The sequence below is a fragment of the Acomys russatus genome, chromosome 4 (assembly GCF_903995435.1).
Source record: "Acomys russatus chromosome 4, mAcoRus1.1, whole genome shotgun sequence".
NCBI classification, from domain to species: Eukaryota; Metazoa; Chordata; class Mammalia; order Rodentia; family Muridae; genus Acomys; species Acomys russatus.
In genome coordinates, this window is record NC_067140.1 from 22,942,101 (window position 1) to 22,961,287 (window position 19,187).

Consider the following 19,187-nt stretch of genomic DNA (forward strand, 5'->3'; position numbering starts at 1 on the left):
CCGCTGCCACCTTTGCCATGATGGCTTGTAGGTCAGATCTTCCTACCATCAAAGTTAACATACTTTCTTCCATTCAGTCCAGTGTGTCGGAGATTCGGGTCTCTGTGATGAAAAGTGGGGCCAGGAGCTTGGCCGACATAAGACACATACACACACCCCAGCCTGTCCATGTGACCACAGTTCTCTGTAGTGCTGGGTGCTCCTCGGGGCACCCTGCGCACAGGGCCTTTGCATTTTCTCATCCAACACAGAAAACATCTCCTCCTCAAGGAGGTCGGCCCTGAGCACCCTCCCATGGGGGAGGGGGAGGATAAGTGTAGGTAGGTGTGCAGGTTCGCATTATGTGGGTGCACACGTTTATGTGAAGTCAACCTCCAAGTTCATTCTTTGGCCGCCGTCTACTTTGTGCTTTGAGATGGTCTCTGAGGTGTCCTGGAGCTTCTGATTTCACTGTCCCAGGAACCTCCTGTCTCCAACTATCCGACACTGGGATTGCAGGCGCTTGCCACCATGCCCAGTATTTTACATGGGCCTGAGAATTGAACTCGGGTCCTCCTCCTTGTGTGGGAAGCACTTTGTCGACTGAGGGATCGCCCTGCCCTCAATGGCTACCCTTCTAAAAGCCTCCCTCCCCTCTCCGTCACTGTGGCCTTCTTCTTCATAACTGTCCCTCGTGACCTCAGGGTGTTTGTCTCCTGTGTCCTTGCCTGGCTGCCCCATGTGATGTGTCTCTCTTACCTTCTGCACCCTCAGCATTCAACCAGCATCAAGCATAGCAGGGCCCTTAGCAAATTCTTACAGGAATGAGGGGGAGCCCTTAGTAAATGCTTGCAGGAGCGGGGGTGGGGCAGTCTTTGGCATCTGGTCAAGCACAGCGGCCAGCAGCTTTGCTTATTCTTAATTTTACAGAGAGATCTAGAAGCTTCCCATAGAAGGGGCAGGATTTGCCCGACTGCACAGTGAATCTTTCTTCTTAGGCCCCGTTTTCATTCTTTCCACAAGAGCTTCCCCAGCCACAGGACTGGTGACCTGGAAAAGGGAGCCAGGGAGAAGTCGTTCCTCCACCCCTTCTACCCCCCGTACTCCCCACCCCTGCCCTCCAGAGGACCTACCCATCCAGGAGCAAGGACACCTGGTGGTGGCCTGTTATCAACTCCTCATGAATACAGGTCAAGTCATTGACAGACCAACTCTGCCCTTGAGCAGGGTTGGAATACTATGCAGCAGGAAAAAAGCACAGGAGGCTCTCATAGCCACGTGAATGGACCTTCCACGCGGCAAGAGAAGCCTGGCTAGAAGAATCAGCCTACATAAGATCCAGTGGAGGCCTAGCCAAGCTCTGCAGAGAGGGACGGGGAGGAGGGCAGAGGGCCGTGGTAGCTGCAGCCGCTGGAGGTGCCTGGCAGTACTACTCTTGATAGCCAGTGTCTGGGCAGAAGGGTGCTCTAACCTCCGTGTTTGAGGTTGAAGTTTTGAAAAGGGCCAGGGACCGGGGCTGATGGTACAAGCCAGGCCACCCTGAGACAGGAGCATCTCAAAACACAGGTCTGTCTGGGTTACAGAGTGAGTTCAAGGTCAGCCTGAGCAATTTAGAGAGATCCTTTCTCAATTTTTTTCCTTTTTTTTGTTTTGTTTTGTTTTGTTTTTGAGGCAAGGTTTCTCAGTGTAGCCTTGGCTGTTCTAGACTCGCTTTGTAGACCCAGCTGGCCTCAAACTCAAAGCGATCCGCCTGCCTCTGCCTCCCAAGTGCTGGGATTAAAGGTGTGGGCCACCACGCCCAGCAAAGGCTGGGCATGTAGGTCCGAGGTGGAGCAACTCCCGGTATCAAAAGCGGAGTGAGGATGCTGGTGCTAGGTTTGGTCTCTCAGAGAAGCACGTGACAGAGTAACCACTGGGCGCTTAGAGAGCGGAGGCCAGCGGCAAGCTCCAGGGACCCGCTTCCCTTCGGGTGTGGCTCTGCGTCCGCGTCATGTGTTACTTGGCAACCGGTCTCCCAGTGACGGGACTATATCTAAGGACACAGAATCTAGGGCAGGAGTGCACGGGTTTGCGGAGACTCCGGAGCCATGGCACAGAAACCGCTGAGCACCACCGCCGCAGAGCGCATGAACCTGGTGGCCCAGGATGAGATCTGGTAAGGCCCGCTAGGCTGCGCCCTTCTTCCCTGCCATTGGCACACTTTGGTGACCTCAGTTTCCCCACCAAGACCAGAAGGCGCTGGACCACTGGGCACTATAGGAGTGCTCAAAGGATACAGGGACCTGCAGGAGAGGGACCAACGTTAGGGACACAGGGACACCACATCTTGCCTCCACCCTTCCCTCCTGTCCACAGCGGAGACTGGAGGAATTCCAATAGGGAATTAAAAAGAAAGAAAGAAAGAAAATTAAAATACTAATTTTTGACAACCTCGAAGGAGAGACGGTTCACCCTTGGTTTTCCTTTATCCTTTTTGTATTGTTTGTTTGCTCTATGAGACAGGGTTTCTCTGTGTTAGCCTTGGCTGTCCCGGACTTACTTTGTAGACCAGGCTGGCCTCAAACTCAGATTGATTCGCATGCCTCTGCCTCCCGAGTGCTGGGATTAAAGGTGAAAGCTACCAAGCCCGATCCTTTTAAATGAGAAGACATTTTAACTTTGATAGATCCAGGCCTGTGTGCAGTGTCCCATACTTTTAATCTCAGCACTGGAACTATAGAGGCAGGTGGATCTTTGTGAGTTCAAGGCCAGCCAAGACTACTACATAGTGAAACCTTGTCTCAAACAGGGGGGGGAAATCCATTCTCTGAAAATTTTGTGTCCATAAGGCACTTGTAATGGCTGTTTCTTGAGTGCCAAATAGTTTCCCATCACTTGACATTTTAACCACTATAGGAAGTCTAATTTAGACCTTAGGTACAAGGGTACACTAAAAAAGTAACATGAAAACTATCAGCTGAGTCTCTTTACTGCCTTCTTGATATGACCATGGGGAAATTTCCAGGCACGTTTGTGGCTCCAGTTGGTTTCATCTCTATGAGAAACAGACCCTCTGACCAGAGAGAAGGCTCAGTGGGTGGACGTGTTGACAGAGAGAGCCCGAGGGCCTAAGCTCAGACCCTAGACCCTGGGAGAGCTGACCTGTCCAGAGGTCTGACCTCCACACAGGTGCATATACTCAGACACAGAATGTCCAGGGAACGTACATGAGAGCAGACAGGCTCTGGGGCTGGGAGAGGGCGCAAGCTGGGAAGTGTTTGCACAGAAGGATGAAGACCAGAGTTTGACCTCCAGAGCATGGCAGGAGGAGACAGGTGCGTCCCTGGAACCAGCGTGGCCTGATCAGTGAGCACAGAGCCTACAGCAAGACTAATCTACAAGACGAGAGGGAGGGCTCCTGAGGAGTGACAAGTGTGTGGATAGTTTTATGTCAACTTGACAAAAGCTAGAGTCACTCGAGAGGAGGGAGCCTCAACAGAGAAAATGCCTCAATAAGATCAGACTGTAGGCCGGGGGGGGGGGGTGTGGGGGGGGGAAGGGGGTGCTGGAGCACGCCTTTAATCCCAGCACTCAGGAGGCAGAGGCAGGGAGATCGCTGTGAGTTCGAGGCCAGCCTGGTCTACAAGGGGGGGGGGGGTTGGGGGGAATTAGACTGTAGGCAAGCCTGTAAGGCATTTTCTTAATTAGTGATGGATGGGGGAGGGCCCAGCCCATTGGGGGTGGAGCTATCCCTAGGCTGGTGGTCCTGGGTTCTATAAGAAAGCAGGCTGAATAAGCCACGGGGAGCAAGTCCATGGCCTCCGCGTCAGCTCCTGCCTCCAGGTTCCTGCCCTGCTTGAGCTCCTGCCCTGACTTCCTTCTACGATGAACAGCAATGTGGAAGCCTAAGCCAAATATAAACCCTTTCCTCCTCCCCAAGTTGATTTTTGGTCATTGTGTTTCACCACAGCAACACCCAGGTTGACCTCCAACCTTCACAAAGGTCTGCACACGGGAACACACACACACACACACACACACACACACACACACACACACACACACACATACACAAAGAAAAGAGAAAGGACCAGACTTTGTTTTCTAATGTTGGACCCAGAGTATAGAGCTTGGCTAAGGCTCCAAAACCGTCAGAGATAGGGAAGGGGTACAGATTCTGGTTCCCAAATAGAAGGAGCTCAAAGGATCAAGTTGAACTCTGTGTTTGCAGAACCGAACACAATACCACATCAGCTGCCCCTCAGCTCAGCTCTCAGGTGGGCTGGGGTGGGTGGGTGGAGTACTTAGGGGGCGACATTTAAGAAGGCTCTGTGTGTTCAAGTTCACACTTGCTGAGTCTATACTTGCAGGAACCCAGGGCAAAGTGTCTTTTTGAATGCCCTGCCCCTTCCATGGGTACTTCTGTCTCCTGCAGCTCTTCCTCCAAGGACAGGCAGGGGCCTCCAGGAGAAGAGGGCTAGTATTCAGATGCCCCTCCAGCGGCCAGCCCCGGGCCCAGAAGATCCTCACACCATGCCCACTGCACCATCTCTTCCCATCACTGCCTCCTCTCTTGTTTTGGCCAAGGTCTCCCCATAAGTTAAGAAAGGCTCAGTCAAGACCATCGAATTTTCCCTCCTTGCTCCAGCCCCAACCACATCTCCATGCAGTCCCATGAGCCTGCCAGTGTGCAGGCTACACAGGCAGGCAGTTCTCCATGCTTTAAGAGGTTCTCAGGGGGCCTTTCTGAGCGGGTCACCTCCCACTTAGGATTTCTCTTTCTCAGGAGATACCGTCTGAGGGCCGAATCTGAAGCCCAGCAAAACTGGCCGACGAAGTGGGGATATTTAACCACCTCCATGGAAGAGGTAAGTGAAAAGCTCATCAGAAGCCCCGCCCCACCCTGCCCCTGTGTCCAGGCCATAACCAGTCAAGTCAGGGACAAAATGGCTACCATCAGCGAGAATGAATTGAGAGGGACTGGGGTATCTTTGTTGGTAAGAGCCATGCAACAGGACACCTGATACCCTCTTCTGGCATGTGCAAGCATAGGTATACACACACACATACACACCTAATTAATTAGCTTTTTTTCCTGCTTCCCCGAATCCAGAATCTCCCTCCTTTGAGGAGTTGCAAAGCGTGTACCTGGCACATCCTTTACACCAGCTCTGTGGTTTGCAGAGCAGCCAGGTGCATGGTGCCCATGAAAAACCAACAAACAAACCCACTGAGCTCAAAGCACAATGGCCAGCCACAAAACTAGCAAAGGGGGTGTCAAGGTGAGAAGCCAGCTAGTCTCAGTCTCGCTTTGAGGGTACGTGACCCCCTCCCTTCTGTGAAGTGGGGTGGGAGCTCTTGCCTAACTGACTGCAGGTGCAGGTAGGACAAAGATGGGTGGCCCCCTCTGCAGGCCTAGAAGCGAAGGGATCTGTAAGGACTGATGGAGACAGTGTCTTCCCTCCCAAGGGTTCCCTAAAGCATGGGTCACACATGCAGATGTCTACAAGGGACGACACAGATGACAGAATCAGAGGGGGCCAGCATCACAGATAGAAAGTGGTGGGGACATGGGCTGAGAGACAGCTCTGACCACAGAGGCAGCCACCATAAGCTCAGTCCAGGAGTCCAAGTGTTCCCACGAAACCTGCTTCTAGAGTGAGTGTGTCCTGCTTATATAGACACTCACAGTGCCCACAGGGCTTCCGGGGGTGGCCTTGTTGGGACTCAAGTACCTCTGGCCAGTGTTCAGGTGGTTTCTCTCCCTCTGAAGGCAAACAGTGACCAGAACTGTGTAGTTCAAAATATTCTAACTTACAGCAGCGGAAGCCCCACCAGCAGCCTGCCCGCTGCACGGCCCTGAAATTATGCCATCGGTAATGAGGTTTTTAAAATTCTTAGACAGTTATACGGTTTGAAACCGATGCATAAAGTAGGGGCCTTAATAATGTACTGTTCTCGAGTGATCTGGTATTAATATTCCTCGTGTGTAATTAAGTTGGGTTTCCATGGAGTTTTAAATGGCTTTAAATTCTCCCCGAGTGTGGGGTGTTCCTCTGTGGCTGGAAAAGCCTGGTCCTGAAATTGGCACCCACATTTTTTCAGTTCACAACTAGGGATGACTTCCCTGGTCCCACGGTGGGGATTACTGAGGCTGCAAGATTAGTCAGAGGCCCTCAGCAAGGGTCACTCAGGGCGAACTTAGCAGCTCAGATCCCATTTCCACCACCTTCTGCTTGCCCTGGGACCCTTAGTACCTCTGCTTGGAGCCCCCGCCGCTGCCATCTGTCATGCATGGCCTTCTGGGGTAAAATGAAGGGCTCGTGTCCTAGCCTGAGCCTGAGGGTCCTGTCTCCGGGGTTCTGTTTCAGCTACTTGAGGGTGAAGAAGAGCCGCACACCCCAAAGCCCAAGATCGAGCTGCCTAGCCACTTCCGAATCCGGCCAGTGAGCCCCTTGGACAAATACATCAAGGTTCAAAAAACTGCTTTTACACCATTTTCTAAATAAGAAATGAGCCCCACTGCAAACTGTGGTTTGTCCAGCCACCAGAGTTGAGGACATGGCTATGGTGGGCAGGCACAAGAGCCCCACAACCAGGCTGGAAACCCCACTGGTATGACACCGAAGTGCACATGTAGGCCATGCACACACACACTGAGCACATGAGCACACACACACACATGCACACACACACACACACACACGCACTCATATATAAAAACAAGGATGCATGCAAACACACGCACATATAAACATGCACATCCAAGCACACAAATGCACATACAAACACATGGACACACACGGACACACAAATGTGCGCACACACATATGTACGCACACATACACATATGCTATGGGGCCAGGAAAGCAGCTGAGGCTCAGATTTACAGTAAGTTCTGAGCCTGAGTCCCATGGCACTGTTTAGCTCTGTGTCGTCTTGGATGAGTGGCTGGACTTTCTGTGTCTCCACTTCGTCCAGGGTTCCTGTATCTCAGGTTAGCAAAGCACCCGCCTTGGAGACTGGGCTTCTGTGGATGGTGTGCTTGAAGGACTGGGGGACAGGAACCAGCATTTTTCAGAGGGCGGTGAGTGTCTGCCATTACTGGGTGCTGGGTGAACAGTCGGAAGCAAGGAAGAAGGGGAATCAGGGAATGCAGTGGGCAGGCAGTGCTTCAAAGGGTCACAAGAGCCATGGGTAAGCCCCTCTGGGGCCAGGCTGCCCCCATTCAAGTCTCTGGAACTCACTGGCCAGCCAGTCTGTCTGAACCAGTGAGCTACAGACTCAGTGAGACCAGGTTTAGGGGCCACTGAGGAAGACACATGCCATGCCAGCTGGTTTTATATCAACTTGACACAAGGCACGGTCATTTGGGAAAAGGGACTGTCAATTGAGGAAATGCCTCCATAAGATTTGCCAGTGGGCACTCCTGAAGTGTATTTTTTCTAAATAACTGCTTGATGTGGGCAGGCCCAGTCTCTAGAGGAATGTTGATTCAGAACATGGCTGTTCTGGCAAGAGACCACATCCAAAGACTTTCTAGGTTTATGTGATCGGCCTGGCAAGAGATCACACCCAAAGATGTGTGATCTGGCTGGAATACAAACACGCCTTTAATCTAGGAGACAGAGGCAAAAGGATCTGAGTTTAAGGCTAGCCTGGTATCAGGTAAAGAAAAGCTTAGGTCCAGGCATGGTGGTACATGCCTTCAATCTCAAAACAAAGGTAAAGTTAGTTTGTAGAAGGAAGTACCCATGTTTTAAAGTGATGTCTAATAGAGTGGTAGAAAAGGTGACGAATCAGAAAAAGATTTGACAGAATAGGCTATGTCAACTCTCACGAGAGAGGAAAGGGAAGCTACTTAAGAAGCAGTTTTACAGGGGCAGGAGAGATGGCTCAGTGGTTAAGAGCACACTGCCTGCTCTTCCAAAGGGACCCAGGTTCAATTCCCAGCACCCACATGGCAACTCACAACTGTTTGTAACTCCAAGATCTGACACCCTCACACCAATGCACATAAATTAAAATAAAATAAAATATTTTTTTAAAGAGGCAGTTTTACAGAGAGAGGAGGAAGTTTTTACCAGGACAGTAATAGTGAGATGGGTTGCAGAGAAAGAACTCAGGTAAAGATGGAAAGGCCAGAAAATGAGAAGAAGCCAGAAGATTAGAGCAGATTGCTGAATTAGTTTGAGCCAAGCAGAGCAATTCCAGGTTGAAAGAGAAGCCAGATTAAATAAGTCAGCTGGGAGAAGAGTTTGAGCCAAAACAGCTGAGTTGAACCAGCCCAGAGCTCAGAAAGAACAAGTAAGGGTGAGCTTATTAAGTCGTAGTTTCTAGGCCTAGATTAGATTTTGCAGAGGCTAGAAGCTTCCAGGACCTGGCCTAGGTTAGCAGACAGAGGCAGTAAGCCTCCCAGACAACAACTGAGCCAGGAGAATAAAAGTTACTTTGACACCAGCCCACTGTGGGTAGGGCCATCCCTCAGCAGGTGGTCCTGGGGGGGATGTAAGGAAGCAGAACGAGCAAGCCACGAGCAGCAAGCTTTAAGCAGTGCCCTCCATGGCCTCTGTATCAGCTCCTGCCTCCAGGTTCCCACCCTCACCAGCTACAGGCTGTAAATGAAATAAACCGTTTCCTTCCCAAATTGTTTTTGGTCATGGCGTCCCACCACAGGATAGAACCCCAAACTAGGACATTTGTCTTAGTTAGCTTTGTCAGCTTGATACAGCTGACAGTCATCTGAGAGGAAAGCCTCAAGTGAGGAATTGCCTAGATCAGAGTAGCCTAGAGACAGTTATTGGGGATTTTCATGATTGTCAATTGATGTTTGAGACCTCAGGCCACTATGGGTGGCACCATGCCTAGGCAAGTGGCCCTGGGCTTTATAAGATGACCCTGTGAGTGATCTGGAGACTGAGCCAACAAACAACATCCCTTCATAGTTTCTATGTCAGCATCCTGCCCTGCCCTGCTTTAGTGATGAGCTGTGACTTGTTTGGTTTTTGTTTTGTATTGGTTTGGTTTGGTTTGGTTTTAGTTTTTCGAGACAAAGTTTCTCTGTGTAGCCTTGGCTGTCCTGGACTCACTTTGTAGACCAGGCTGGCCTTGAACTCACAGAGATCCACCTGCCTCCGCCTCCCAAGTGCTGGGATTAAAGGCGTTCACCAGTATGTCAGTGACTTGGAAGTGTAAGTCAAACAAGCTCTTTTTTTCCCAGGTTGCTTTTAGTCGGTGTTACACAGAAACACATAGGAAACTTAAGGACTCAAAAGCCAACACACACACATACACACACAAACACACACACACACAAACACAAACATGTGCGTGCCTGTGTGCATGATAAATAAAAGACATGCACCTCAAACTCTGGCTGGTGGAAAAGTGATTACCTCAGCACACACTGCTTAATATTGGCTTTTCTGTCTTTTCTATGCTAGGCCCCATGTGGCATCGCAGGCACCTTGTAGACTCTCCTGTAGGACGTGGGGCCATTTGCCCAACAATGAGATGCATGTCTTTGTCCTGTCAGCACCGTGGGGGGCAGGAAGGAGTCTCCCCTGTGACTAACCCCTTGCATTCCTATTCCAGATTCTTCCATCACCCCCGGTCCCAAAGACCACCCAGGGCTTCATCGGATGGCGATCTGGCGTGCCGGGCCTGAACAAATGCTTGGAGCATGACACAGAGATCCGCAGCTGCAAAGGGGCTTACGCCCACGAGCTGCACTGGCCTGAGCAAGGCGTGCACTGAAGGCCACTGGCCTCCACCTCAGGAGGGGGGTGCGCTGTGCCTAGGTGAGCATCCCTGAGGACAGCTCCCCACATCTCTCTGTTCAGGGGATGTTTTGAAGAACAATGGTTTGCCCTAGGCATTGTGGATGATTGGTGCTTTTCAGGATCCTTGCCTAACATAAGGTAAACTAGAGACCCTGGTTCATTTGTTGATTTGTTTGTATGTTTGTTGAGACTGTGGGAATCCCCTAACTATGGTTTGGAAGAGCAATAGTGGTTTAACTTTAATCACACTTGCCTGTGGCTGGGGATTGGCGCCTGGGTATGGCACTACAGAGCTGTAATCACAAGATACGGGAGATGGAGTCAGAAGAAATGGGTTCAAGGGCGTCCTTGGCATGTCAAGTTTGCAGCGAGCCTGAGTTCTATGGGATCTTGTCTCAAGAAAGGAAGTACTTGAAAGCACATGTCCAGCATCAGGCACAGTGGTGCAGGCCTGTCATCGCAGCTGCTCACAGATTCAAAGATGACCTAGGGAGAGAGTGATGGCGGCAGCCTGGGAAACCCAGTAAGACCTGCCCTCCAAAGAAAAAGCAAAGAGAAGGCTAGAGGTGCAGCTCCGTGGCAGAATGTTTGCCTTGCTTCCACATGACCCTGTGCTCAGTCCCCAGGAAGCTCCCATGAACACTTTGCATCAGCTTTTCCATGGCCTCTCTCATGACAGTGAGATTGCTTGCCTAGGGCTCCTGTGTCCAGACATCCCTTGCTCTTCAGAAGGAATGAGACAGCTTGAGGCTCCTTGTTTGAGGTGTCTTCAGTAAGTCCACAGCTTCAAGGGCAGAAACCAGGCCAAGGCCACTAAATGGATTTCCAGAAATCCCTTTCTGAGTTTACTGAGCATGCCTGCCCTGCTCAGTGGCCTGGCCATTCTCACCCTGTGGATACCTGTCGCTCATCTAGCAGTTTCTTTCTGCCTTCCCTCTGCTCAGTTCTACAACTCTCCACCTGACCCTCCGCCAGCAGGTGGGAGAGGGGATCCCAGATGCCCAGAGAAGAAGAACAGCATGTGACAGGATGTCATGAACTGGACCATCAAAAACAGGACAGGCAGAGCCTGTGGGAGCTGATTCTGGTCTCCCCAAGTAGGGGTTTGTGTAGTATAGGCTGGCCAATAGATATCAGAGGATGACCTTGAATCGTGATCCTTCTGCCAATACCAAAACAGGTTTATGGAGTGCTGAGGGCAAATGCCAGAGCCCCCTGTATGCTGGCCAAGTACTCAACCACAGCCCCAAACCTGGTGTTCCATTTCTGCTCCACAGTGAGAGGCGTACATTCCTCCTATCAGCACTGTGGGGAGGCAGAGCTCTTCTGTGACTGGCTGATGGCCTGGCCTGGGAGAGCCTTCATTTGGTGGAGCCATTGCTGAAGCCTAAGGTCTCTCCTCTTGGGGAGATCCAAGGACCTCTCCCAGTTCTGAACATGGGCCTCCACCCCTCCACCACTCTCCAAAAGGGATTTCATGGCTGCTGGGCACCAAACATCTGGGGACAGAATTTCCTAGAGCATCCCCAGACTCATGGCTGGGAGCCTCCCAACCCCAGGAGCCCAGCATACAACCCGAGCCTCCAGCTGGAGACCCAGAGGCCAACTGATCTCCAGAGCCAGCCTCCTGGAGCTAGGGCCAGGCTTCCTGGCAGAAACCACAATTGGGCTGGTGGGATTGCTCTGTCTTTCCACATCCTTCCTCTAGCCCCAAGGTATGGAGTTTCATGAGCTTTCCAAGGTTTTGCAAGAACACAGCCTTTTGGGGTGGTGAACCCACCTCTGAGTATGGTGGCCATGATCATCAGTCACCATGTGTGCCAGATCCACAGCTGGAAATTTCATGGCTTTGTAGGCTTGAGAAAACTAAGGGTTCTGCTAGGGGATTGAACCATGACCTTCTCCCCCCCTCCAAAAAAAAAAAATATTTGTCAAAGTCCCAACCTCCAGTTCCTTCAGCACTCAACTAGAAATAAAGTCATTGCAAATGTAGCTAGTTCAACCAGGATGAGCTAGCTCATCCTGGACTTTTGAGCCTCCCAAAGAGAAGAGAACACACACACACACACACACACACACACACACACACACACACACAGAGAGAGAGAGAGAGAGAGAGAGAGAGAGAGAGAGACGAGACAGACAGACAGACAGACAGACAGACAGACAGACAGAGACAGAGAGGAAAGAGAGACAGATTACAGCCAGATGACCTCAGTAATTAGAGAGCATCTATAAGCCGAGGTTGACCAGAACTCCGCAGCAACCCACCAGAGGAAGCTGCTATCCTCTCCAGCTTCAGAGGGGCCATGCTACTTCAACCCTTGACTCCAGATCTACACCCTCCTCTGTGATACAACTCCAAATTCAGGCTGCTAGCCTTTACTTCTGTGTTTTAGCCACCTGGCACAGGAAGGCAGCTGGCACACTACTTCCCTCCTCTGTCTTCCTGGTCCACAGTTTTCTGCCTCCTTACCCAGCTGTCTCTGGTCATGTAGTACCTTTGACATTGGAAATGTCCTAGCCGCCAAGACATATTCAGCCTGATGTAGACTGAGCGATCAAATGCTTAGCCGGGCCTGCCCCTGCCGTCTCAGTCAGTTCTGCAGGCAAGGCATCTGCCCTTGAAGAAGTACATGTCCCTTCCTGCAATCAGATGTCCCCACAGTGAAGGAGTGTGGCTGGAAGAGCACTGGTTTGTCCCGTATCCCCTTTAGCAGATTGAGGATCGTGTTTCCATGGATTTCCATACATGAGGCAGTGCACACCTTAGTGGGGATGACCCTCCCAGAACAGGCGGTATTTGTTCTAATTCTTAATCAAAAGCTGCATCTGGGAGTGGTGGTCTTGGTGTCTGTGTGCCTGCAGCAGTTAAGTGACCAAAAACCCCAACGAAGCCAGGTGACCTTGTAGCTGGGGCTGGAGCTCCATCGGCAGAGCGCTTGCCCAGCACGCACGAAGCCCCAGGTCTGTCCCTAGTCCTGTATAAACCAGGTGTGGTGCTGCATCCCTGCAATCCCAGCACTTGGGAGGTCATCCTTGGCTACGTTGAGGTTAGCCTGAGCTACATGAAACCCATCTTAAAAGGGGTGGGCTCTTGGATCTGTCTCAACTTCCAGCAAACGTAAGGCCAGAGTGTCTGTTTCTGGCCTTTGAAGATGGCACCCACAGGAGCAATAACCTGGTCACACCAGGCAGCGGTGATAGAGGTGAATGGCTCTCAGCAACATGAAACCTTCAGGAAAGCTCAGGTGCTCCATGGCAACCACCACTGCATCCAGTTTACCCCGCTGAGGAGGAAGATGGATATGGCACTCCTCACCCACGCAGCATCCTTGTGAGGAGAAAAGTTTCAAGCGACTCAGACTGCATCCAAGCCTTATGGTCAGGGTTAGTTATTCCAGCTGCTCAGGAGGCCAAGGCAGGTGGGGCACAAGTTCGAAGCCAGCCCAGGCAGCTTAGAAGACTGTCTCAAAATAAAAAGTGAAAAGATAGCCCAGTGGTGAATCACTGGCCTAGCATGTTCAAGGTCTTAGCTCCATCCCCAATACCTGAAGACAAGATGAAATCTCTTGTGCCCCATTGGTTCCTGTCATTATCTATATATTCGTGCCATGTAGAGTGTGTGTTGTGTGTGCAGACATGTGTGCGCATGTGTATATGCGTGTGGAGGCCAGTGCTGGTTGTCAGGCTTCTTCCTCAGTTGGTATCATTTTACTTTTTGAGTCAGGATAGAGTCTCACTGACCCAAGAGCTCACAAAGGTGACCAGTCAAGATGTCTAGAAACTCCAGGAAGCTTTCTATCTCTGTTAACATGCCCCCCCCACACACACTTCTGGGATTATAGGTGTGCACTATAGTGCCCAGAATTTACGTGGCACTAGATCTGAACTCAGGTTTTCATGTTTGCTCTGTGTCTTTCCAAGCCCCTCCTTAGATATCTGTAGCTAACGTCTGGGAACCCCTTGCAATGGCAGAAGCTGTATGTCTGCCTTAGCATTTCTATTGCTGTGATGAAACACCATGACCAAAAGCAGCTTGGGGAGGAAAGGGTTAATTGGGCTTACCTATCCTGAGGTCACAGTCCATTGAGGAAAGCCAAGGTAGGAACTCAAGCAGGGCAGGAACCTGAAAGCAGGAGCTGATGCAGAGGCCATGGAGGGGTGCCCCTTACTGGCGTGCTCCCCATGGCTTACTCAACCTACTTTGATGCAGCTCCCAGGACCACAGAGGGCTAAGGACCTCTCCTCCCCTTCCCTTCCCTCCCCTCCCACATCAGTCTCTAAGAAAATGTCCTATAAGCCTGCTTACAGCTGGATTTTTATGGAGACAATTTTCTTCATTGAGGGTCTCTCCTCTCACATGACTCTAGCTTGTGTCAAGATGACATAAAACAAGCCAGTGTACTGTCTGTGCAATAACTTACTCATCAACCAGCACATATGTGGTTTGATTTAAAGAAATGGACGTGAACTGTCCCCCTGGGCGTCTTGTTTCTCTGCCCCGTCCTCCCACCCCACCGTATCCCCCCCCCCCCATCCACTTCTCCTGGGCTCCAGCCTGGCCTCTGCACTCTGCACTCCACCAGCACCTAATGAGCCCCAAGCCCCAAGTCAAGGGCCCAGTTGAGAATTGAGGTGGACAGCGCTCCAGGATTCAATTACCCTGGACCTTTGCCAACTTGATATTTTAATCTATGGAAATTCACATCTTTGTGGGTGTCCAAGCAGGCCCATAAATGTCACCACACCCTGTAAAATACTACAGTATTTCCAAGGTCAAGACGCAGCTGGAGAGCCCATGTGCATGATATAGACATCCTCTCAATAGTGAACCACCAGCTGGACTCGGCCCAAACCAACAGGCTCAGAAGTGCTGCCAAGCAGAACTGGATCATGGACTCAGAACAAGCCAGTTGTGAGCATGTTTCAGTCGAACACAAATTAGGAACGCCTGAGTTTGAGTTACAAGAAAGTATAATTGGACACAGCTGAAAGCCAGGGGCACCAACTCATACGTGCTGTAAGAAGGACAACTATCCCTAGGGAGTCAGCATTTCAGGCTCCCAGAGACCTTGAGTAAATTGCTTGAGTGATTAAAGCTATCATGTTTTAGGGATTACATATACTGTGCATTATATAACCCACTGGCAGAGTCTGGACAGGCCCACGAAGTTAAATTCATTAATATTCTTTAACTTTTTAAAAATATGTGTATGAATATTTTGACTCTCTCTCTCTCTCTCTCTCTCTCTCTCTCTCTCTCTCTCTCTCTCTCTCTGTGTGTGTGTGTGTGTGTGTGTGTGTGTGTGTGTGTGTGTGTGCATGCATTCTCCCCCAGGCCAAAAACGGAACATCAGATCTCCAGGCACTGGAGTTTCAGATGGCTGTGAGATGCCGTGAGGGTGCTGGGAATTGAACCCATGTCCAATGGACTAACTGAAGTGTTCTTAGCCCATGAGTCATCTCTCTGGCTCACCATTGTTTGTTGGAACTTAAACACACTAACTCAAATAAAGCCTCCAATGAGTCAAATGTCAGTCTATGGAGTTTTGTCCCACAAATTATCACTTGTGTCAAACAAAATGAGCACTTCTGGGGTTTGGTGCACTTTAGAGGTTGGAGTTGATGAAAAGTTTAGAAATAAAATGTTATTGTTACAGAAGACACTGTAGGAGTGAGTCGCTCATAGCTGCTTGCCTTTATGCAATTATTCGAGGGTTCTGTTGGTTGTAACCCACCCCAGGGCAGCCAAGAGAGAGAGGACCGTATTACCTCGGACCTGGGAAGCCCAGGGGGACTTCAGGCTTCAGGTGTGCTTTGATCAGGCTTTCGAGTCTGTCTCCAGAGCACAGACTCTTACTTCAGCTCCGTCCCGTTCTTTCCAGGTGCAAGTGACACACCTCTATGTGGTTAATCACGAGGAAGTGTCTTATAGTCCAAAGAGGAGGTCCAGGGGCAATTGGAATGTCAAGCTAGTCTGATAGCTTGCCTCCAAAGATCTAGATATCTCCCTTTCCTTCTCCCTTTCCCTCTCTCTCCATACCCCCCTCCCTGTAGAGGGCCTCCCCTGAGGCTATGTTGTTGAGGGCAACAGCTCTCTGCTAACCTGTGGCAGTAGATGAGGAAGTTGCTTCCTCATCTCTGATAAGCCTGCCTGGGAGTCTCAAAGGCAAAGGCAGCTCCTGCCGCTGTTATAGACTCTACCGCTGTGTTATCTCCTTTGGGCCAATAACTCCTTCCCTTGCTGCAGCTGTTAAAAGGAGAGCTTAAGTAAGGCACTCAGCACAATATCTCCATGTCACTCAGACTAGCCACCTTCCTCATGGTCACAAGAAGGCTGTCACTGCGCCTGGCTTTCCTAGTCTTGATATCCAAAGACTGTTTCCCAGGATTCCCAACTACCGTCTCATTGTGGCTCATCCAGTGTGGCCCTCAACGTATGCACCAATGGGCTCAGGTCTCACTTGGAGTTGGGATGTGAGGGTCAAACAAAGGAAGATGCAAACACATTCCGGATCTGGTACCCAAACTAGCGGAGAGTTTGACTCATGACGATGAAGCAATTAACAAAGCAAAAGTCCTCCTTAGAGCTTGGCCCGAAATGACCTCTGTTCAGTTCCACCCAGGTTGAGCTCTGTGGCAGGCAGGCTCTAAGTGCCCCAGTGAACTCCCCTCTGTGGGCAAAGCTCTGTGCTATCTCTCCTTGGAGTGTGGTGGGAAGCTGTGTCCCCATTTCAGAGGCTAAGCAAGGCCTGAGGCACTGGATGTCATTTCCTAGGCTAACTCATTAAAGCCTGACTTCCATGTCCCAGCTTCCTCCCCTGCCCTCATCTCTCCACCCCCTCACCCTCCACAGCTCTCTTGCTCTCACACTCATCCTCACAGTGAAACCATTTGCCTTGCCATCAAGTGCACATGCTCAGGGGCATCTCCACATAAGGCGGAGTGGAAGGAAAGCACCATCTAACAGCTAACAAGGTAGCCGCCCGGCATGGTGGTGCACTCCTGTAATCCCAGCACTCGGGGAGGCAGAGGCAGGCAGTTCTCTGTGAGTTTGAGGCCAGCCTGGTCTACAAAGCAAGTCTAAGGACAACCAAAGCAAACTAGAGAAACCATGTCTCCAAAAACACAAAAATAGTAAAACAAAAACAACCAAAAAAACCAAAACAAAAAACTAAAGCAAACAAAAACAACAATGTAACAGCCAAGGAGGAATTGCAGCCTTGGTCTAGCTTCTTCCTGCTGGGAATTGAGTGCTGCCAACAGCTGGGCGAAGGAGCGCTTTCATTGTACCAGTGCACATCCACACCCCCATGAGAAAAGCATGCATGTGCTTCTGGGCCACATAGACAAATGTCACAACTTGAGCCCTACACCCTCCGGAGTCCCTCGTCACTGCCCTCTTCTGCATTCTGGGGAGACTATATGATGGGTGTTGGTGACAAATCAGCCTGTGTGGCCAGGCAGTGCGATTCCACACGGTGGATCAAGGTTCCCATATGATAAGACTTCCGAGCTTCAGAGGTACAGGGGAGCTGCCTTCACACCCACCCCACCCCCAGAAGGCACCTTTCCTGTGCTGGTGACAGCAAGAGCAGGAAGCAGGGAGGAAACCTGCTCACTCACTAGTTTGACCTCTCACACAGCCCACCCTGCAGGTGGCGGTGGGGGAGGGTTGAGCCCTCCCACATCAATCATTAATGAAGAAAGTGGCCCATTAGATATGCCCAGGGGCCAGTCTCACGGTGAGAATTCCTGGTAATTCCTCAGCTGAGCTTTTCTCTTCCTAGCTTGTGTCAAGGTGGCAGTAAAGCTAACCAAACCTGGGTTGTCTTGGCTTACCCTTCCAGTCCATCGCTGAGGAAGCTTAGGACAGGAACTCCAGGCAGAAAGCTGAATGTGAAACTGTGGAGAAATGCTGTTTGCTGCTTTGCTCCCTGGCTAATTCAACAGGCTCATGATTTTACATGAGATTTCATATACAGCTGAGAAGACCTGTCCATAGGATGCTGCTGCCAGGCCCTCGCACACCAGTTAATAACACAGACCCCTAGAAACAAGCCCATAGGCCAGTCTGACCTGGAAGATCCCTCAACTGAGATGTAATACAACATTTTAAAAATTCAGTGTCTATAAGAAACATCTCTATTGTGTGTTCCTATGAAATTGAATGCAAGTTGCAAACCTTCCCATTCCAGAAGGGAAGAACCAGGCCATGAGGGACAATCGGGTAAAAGCAAAATCAAATTTCAATAGCATAAATCTCGGTTCTCCCACTGAGTATGTGGCATCTTGGGCTCACTTGTAGTCTGTCACCAAGGGCTTGGGCATCCTTAACCTCTCAAGTTCTCCTGAGGGAGGACAGCAGCCAGCTCAGCTCATTGGCCCCTGGACCACAGCTGCTGTGTGCTGAGCCCAAGGGAATACTTCCCAGATGATTTCGCCTCAGTGTTTGGGGCTGGTCTCTTGTTAATCCCAGCTGCTTCTTCGGCCCCGGCCCTGGCATACGTAGATTATTAGTCAAACTATCACATGAATAGCCTTGTCCCAATTCTTACTAAGTCTTGCATAGCCTCACATTTCCCTCACCATCGCTGTCTTCCAAGCTCCTGCAATAATGGCCCACTAAGCTCTGAGCACTCCAAAGGTCTGCAATTCTTGAATAAAATGTTCTAAAAAGTCATGTAAAAGCTGTATGCTCTACTCCATCCCAGCAACAAGCCACTCCCTGGTACCAACTTCTGTCTCCTGGTTGCTTGTCTGTTGCTATGATAAAGCACCCTGACCAAAGTGATGGAGGGCAGACAGAGGCTTGCTTGACTATACTTCCAAGTCACTCTCCAACACTGAGGGAAGGCTGGGCAGGAACTCAAGACAGGAGCTTCAGACAAGAGCCGAGTCAGAGTCCATGGAGAAGTGCTGCTTGCTGGCTTTCTCTTAACTCATTTTACAGGTCAGGCCCACATGCCCAGGGAATGGTGCTGCACCCTGCAGCCTGGGTCCTCCTGTACCAACTAACAACAATGTCAATCTCCCACAAGCAGGCCAGTCTGACTTGGACAATCCCTCAGCTGAGGCTATGTCAATTCGGAGGTAATCAGAACAGTCTCTTCCTCAATTTATAAAACAATTAGAATGATATATAGGAGCATATGGCCTGGCAAGCTGCTTCAGCAAGGAAAGGTGCTTGCCACCAAGCTTGACAAACTGAGTCCAGCACCCGGGACCCACATGGAAGAAAGAACCAACTCCCCCAGTTAGATGTCTGACCTCCACTGCTGTGGCATTCATGTATCTCACACACACACACACACACACACACACACACACACACACACACACAACTAAATGTAAATTACATGAGCATATTCAGTACTTTAATCAACAAAGTTGGGGAGACACCAAGATGATGCTGAGACCTAACAGGACCACTGGCTGGTGTAG

General features: G+C 50.5%; 1 protein-coding gene across 1 annotated transcript; it reads left to right on the top strand.

Annotated features, from left to right (window-relative positions):
• The first annotated feature begins 2,066 nt into the window (after window positions 1–2,066).
• On the top strand, window positions 2,067–9,714 carry C4H20orf85 (chromosome 4 C20orf85 homolog). Its single transcript, XM_051144970.1, has 4 exons — window positions 2,067–2,134; window positions 4,745–4,826; window positions 6,330–6,431; window positions 9,553–9,714. Exons 1-4 carry the CDS (start codon window positions 2,067–2,069, stop codon window positions 9,712–9,714), a joined length of 414 nt encoding a protein of 137 aa, XP_051000927.1.
• Window positions 9,715–19,187: the final 9,473 nt, after the last annotated feature.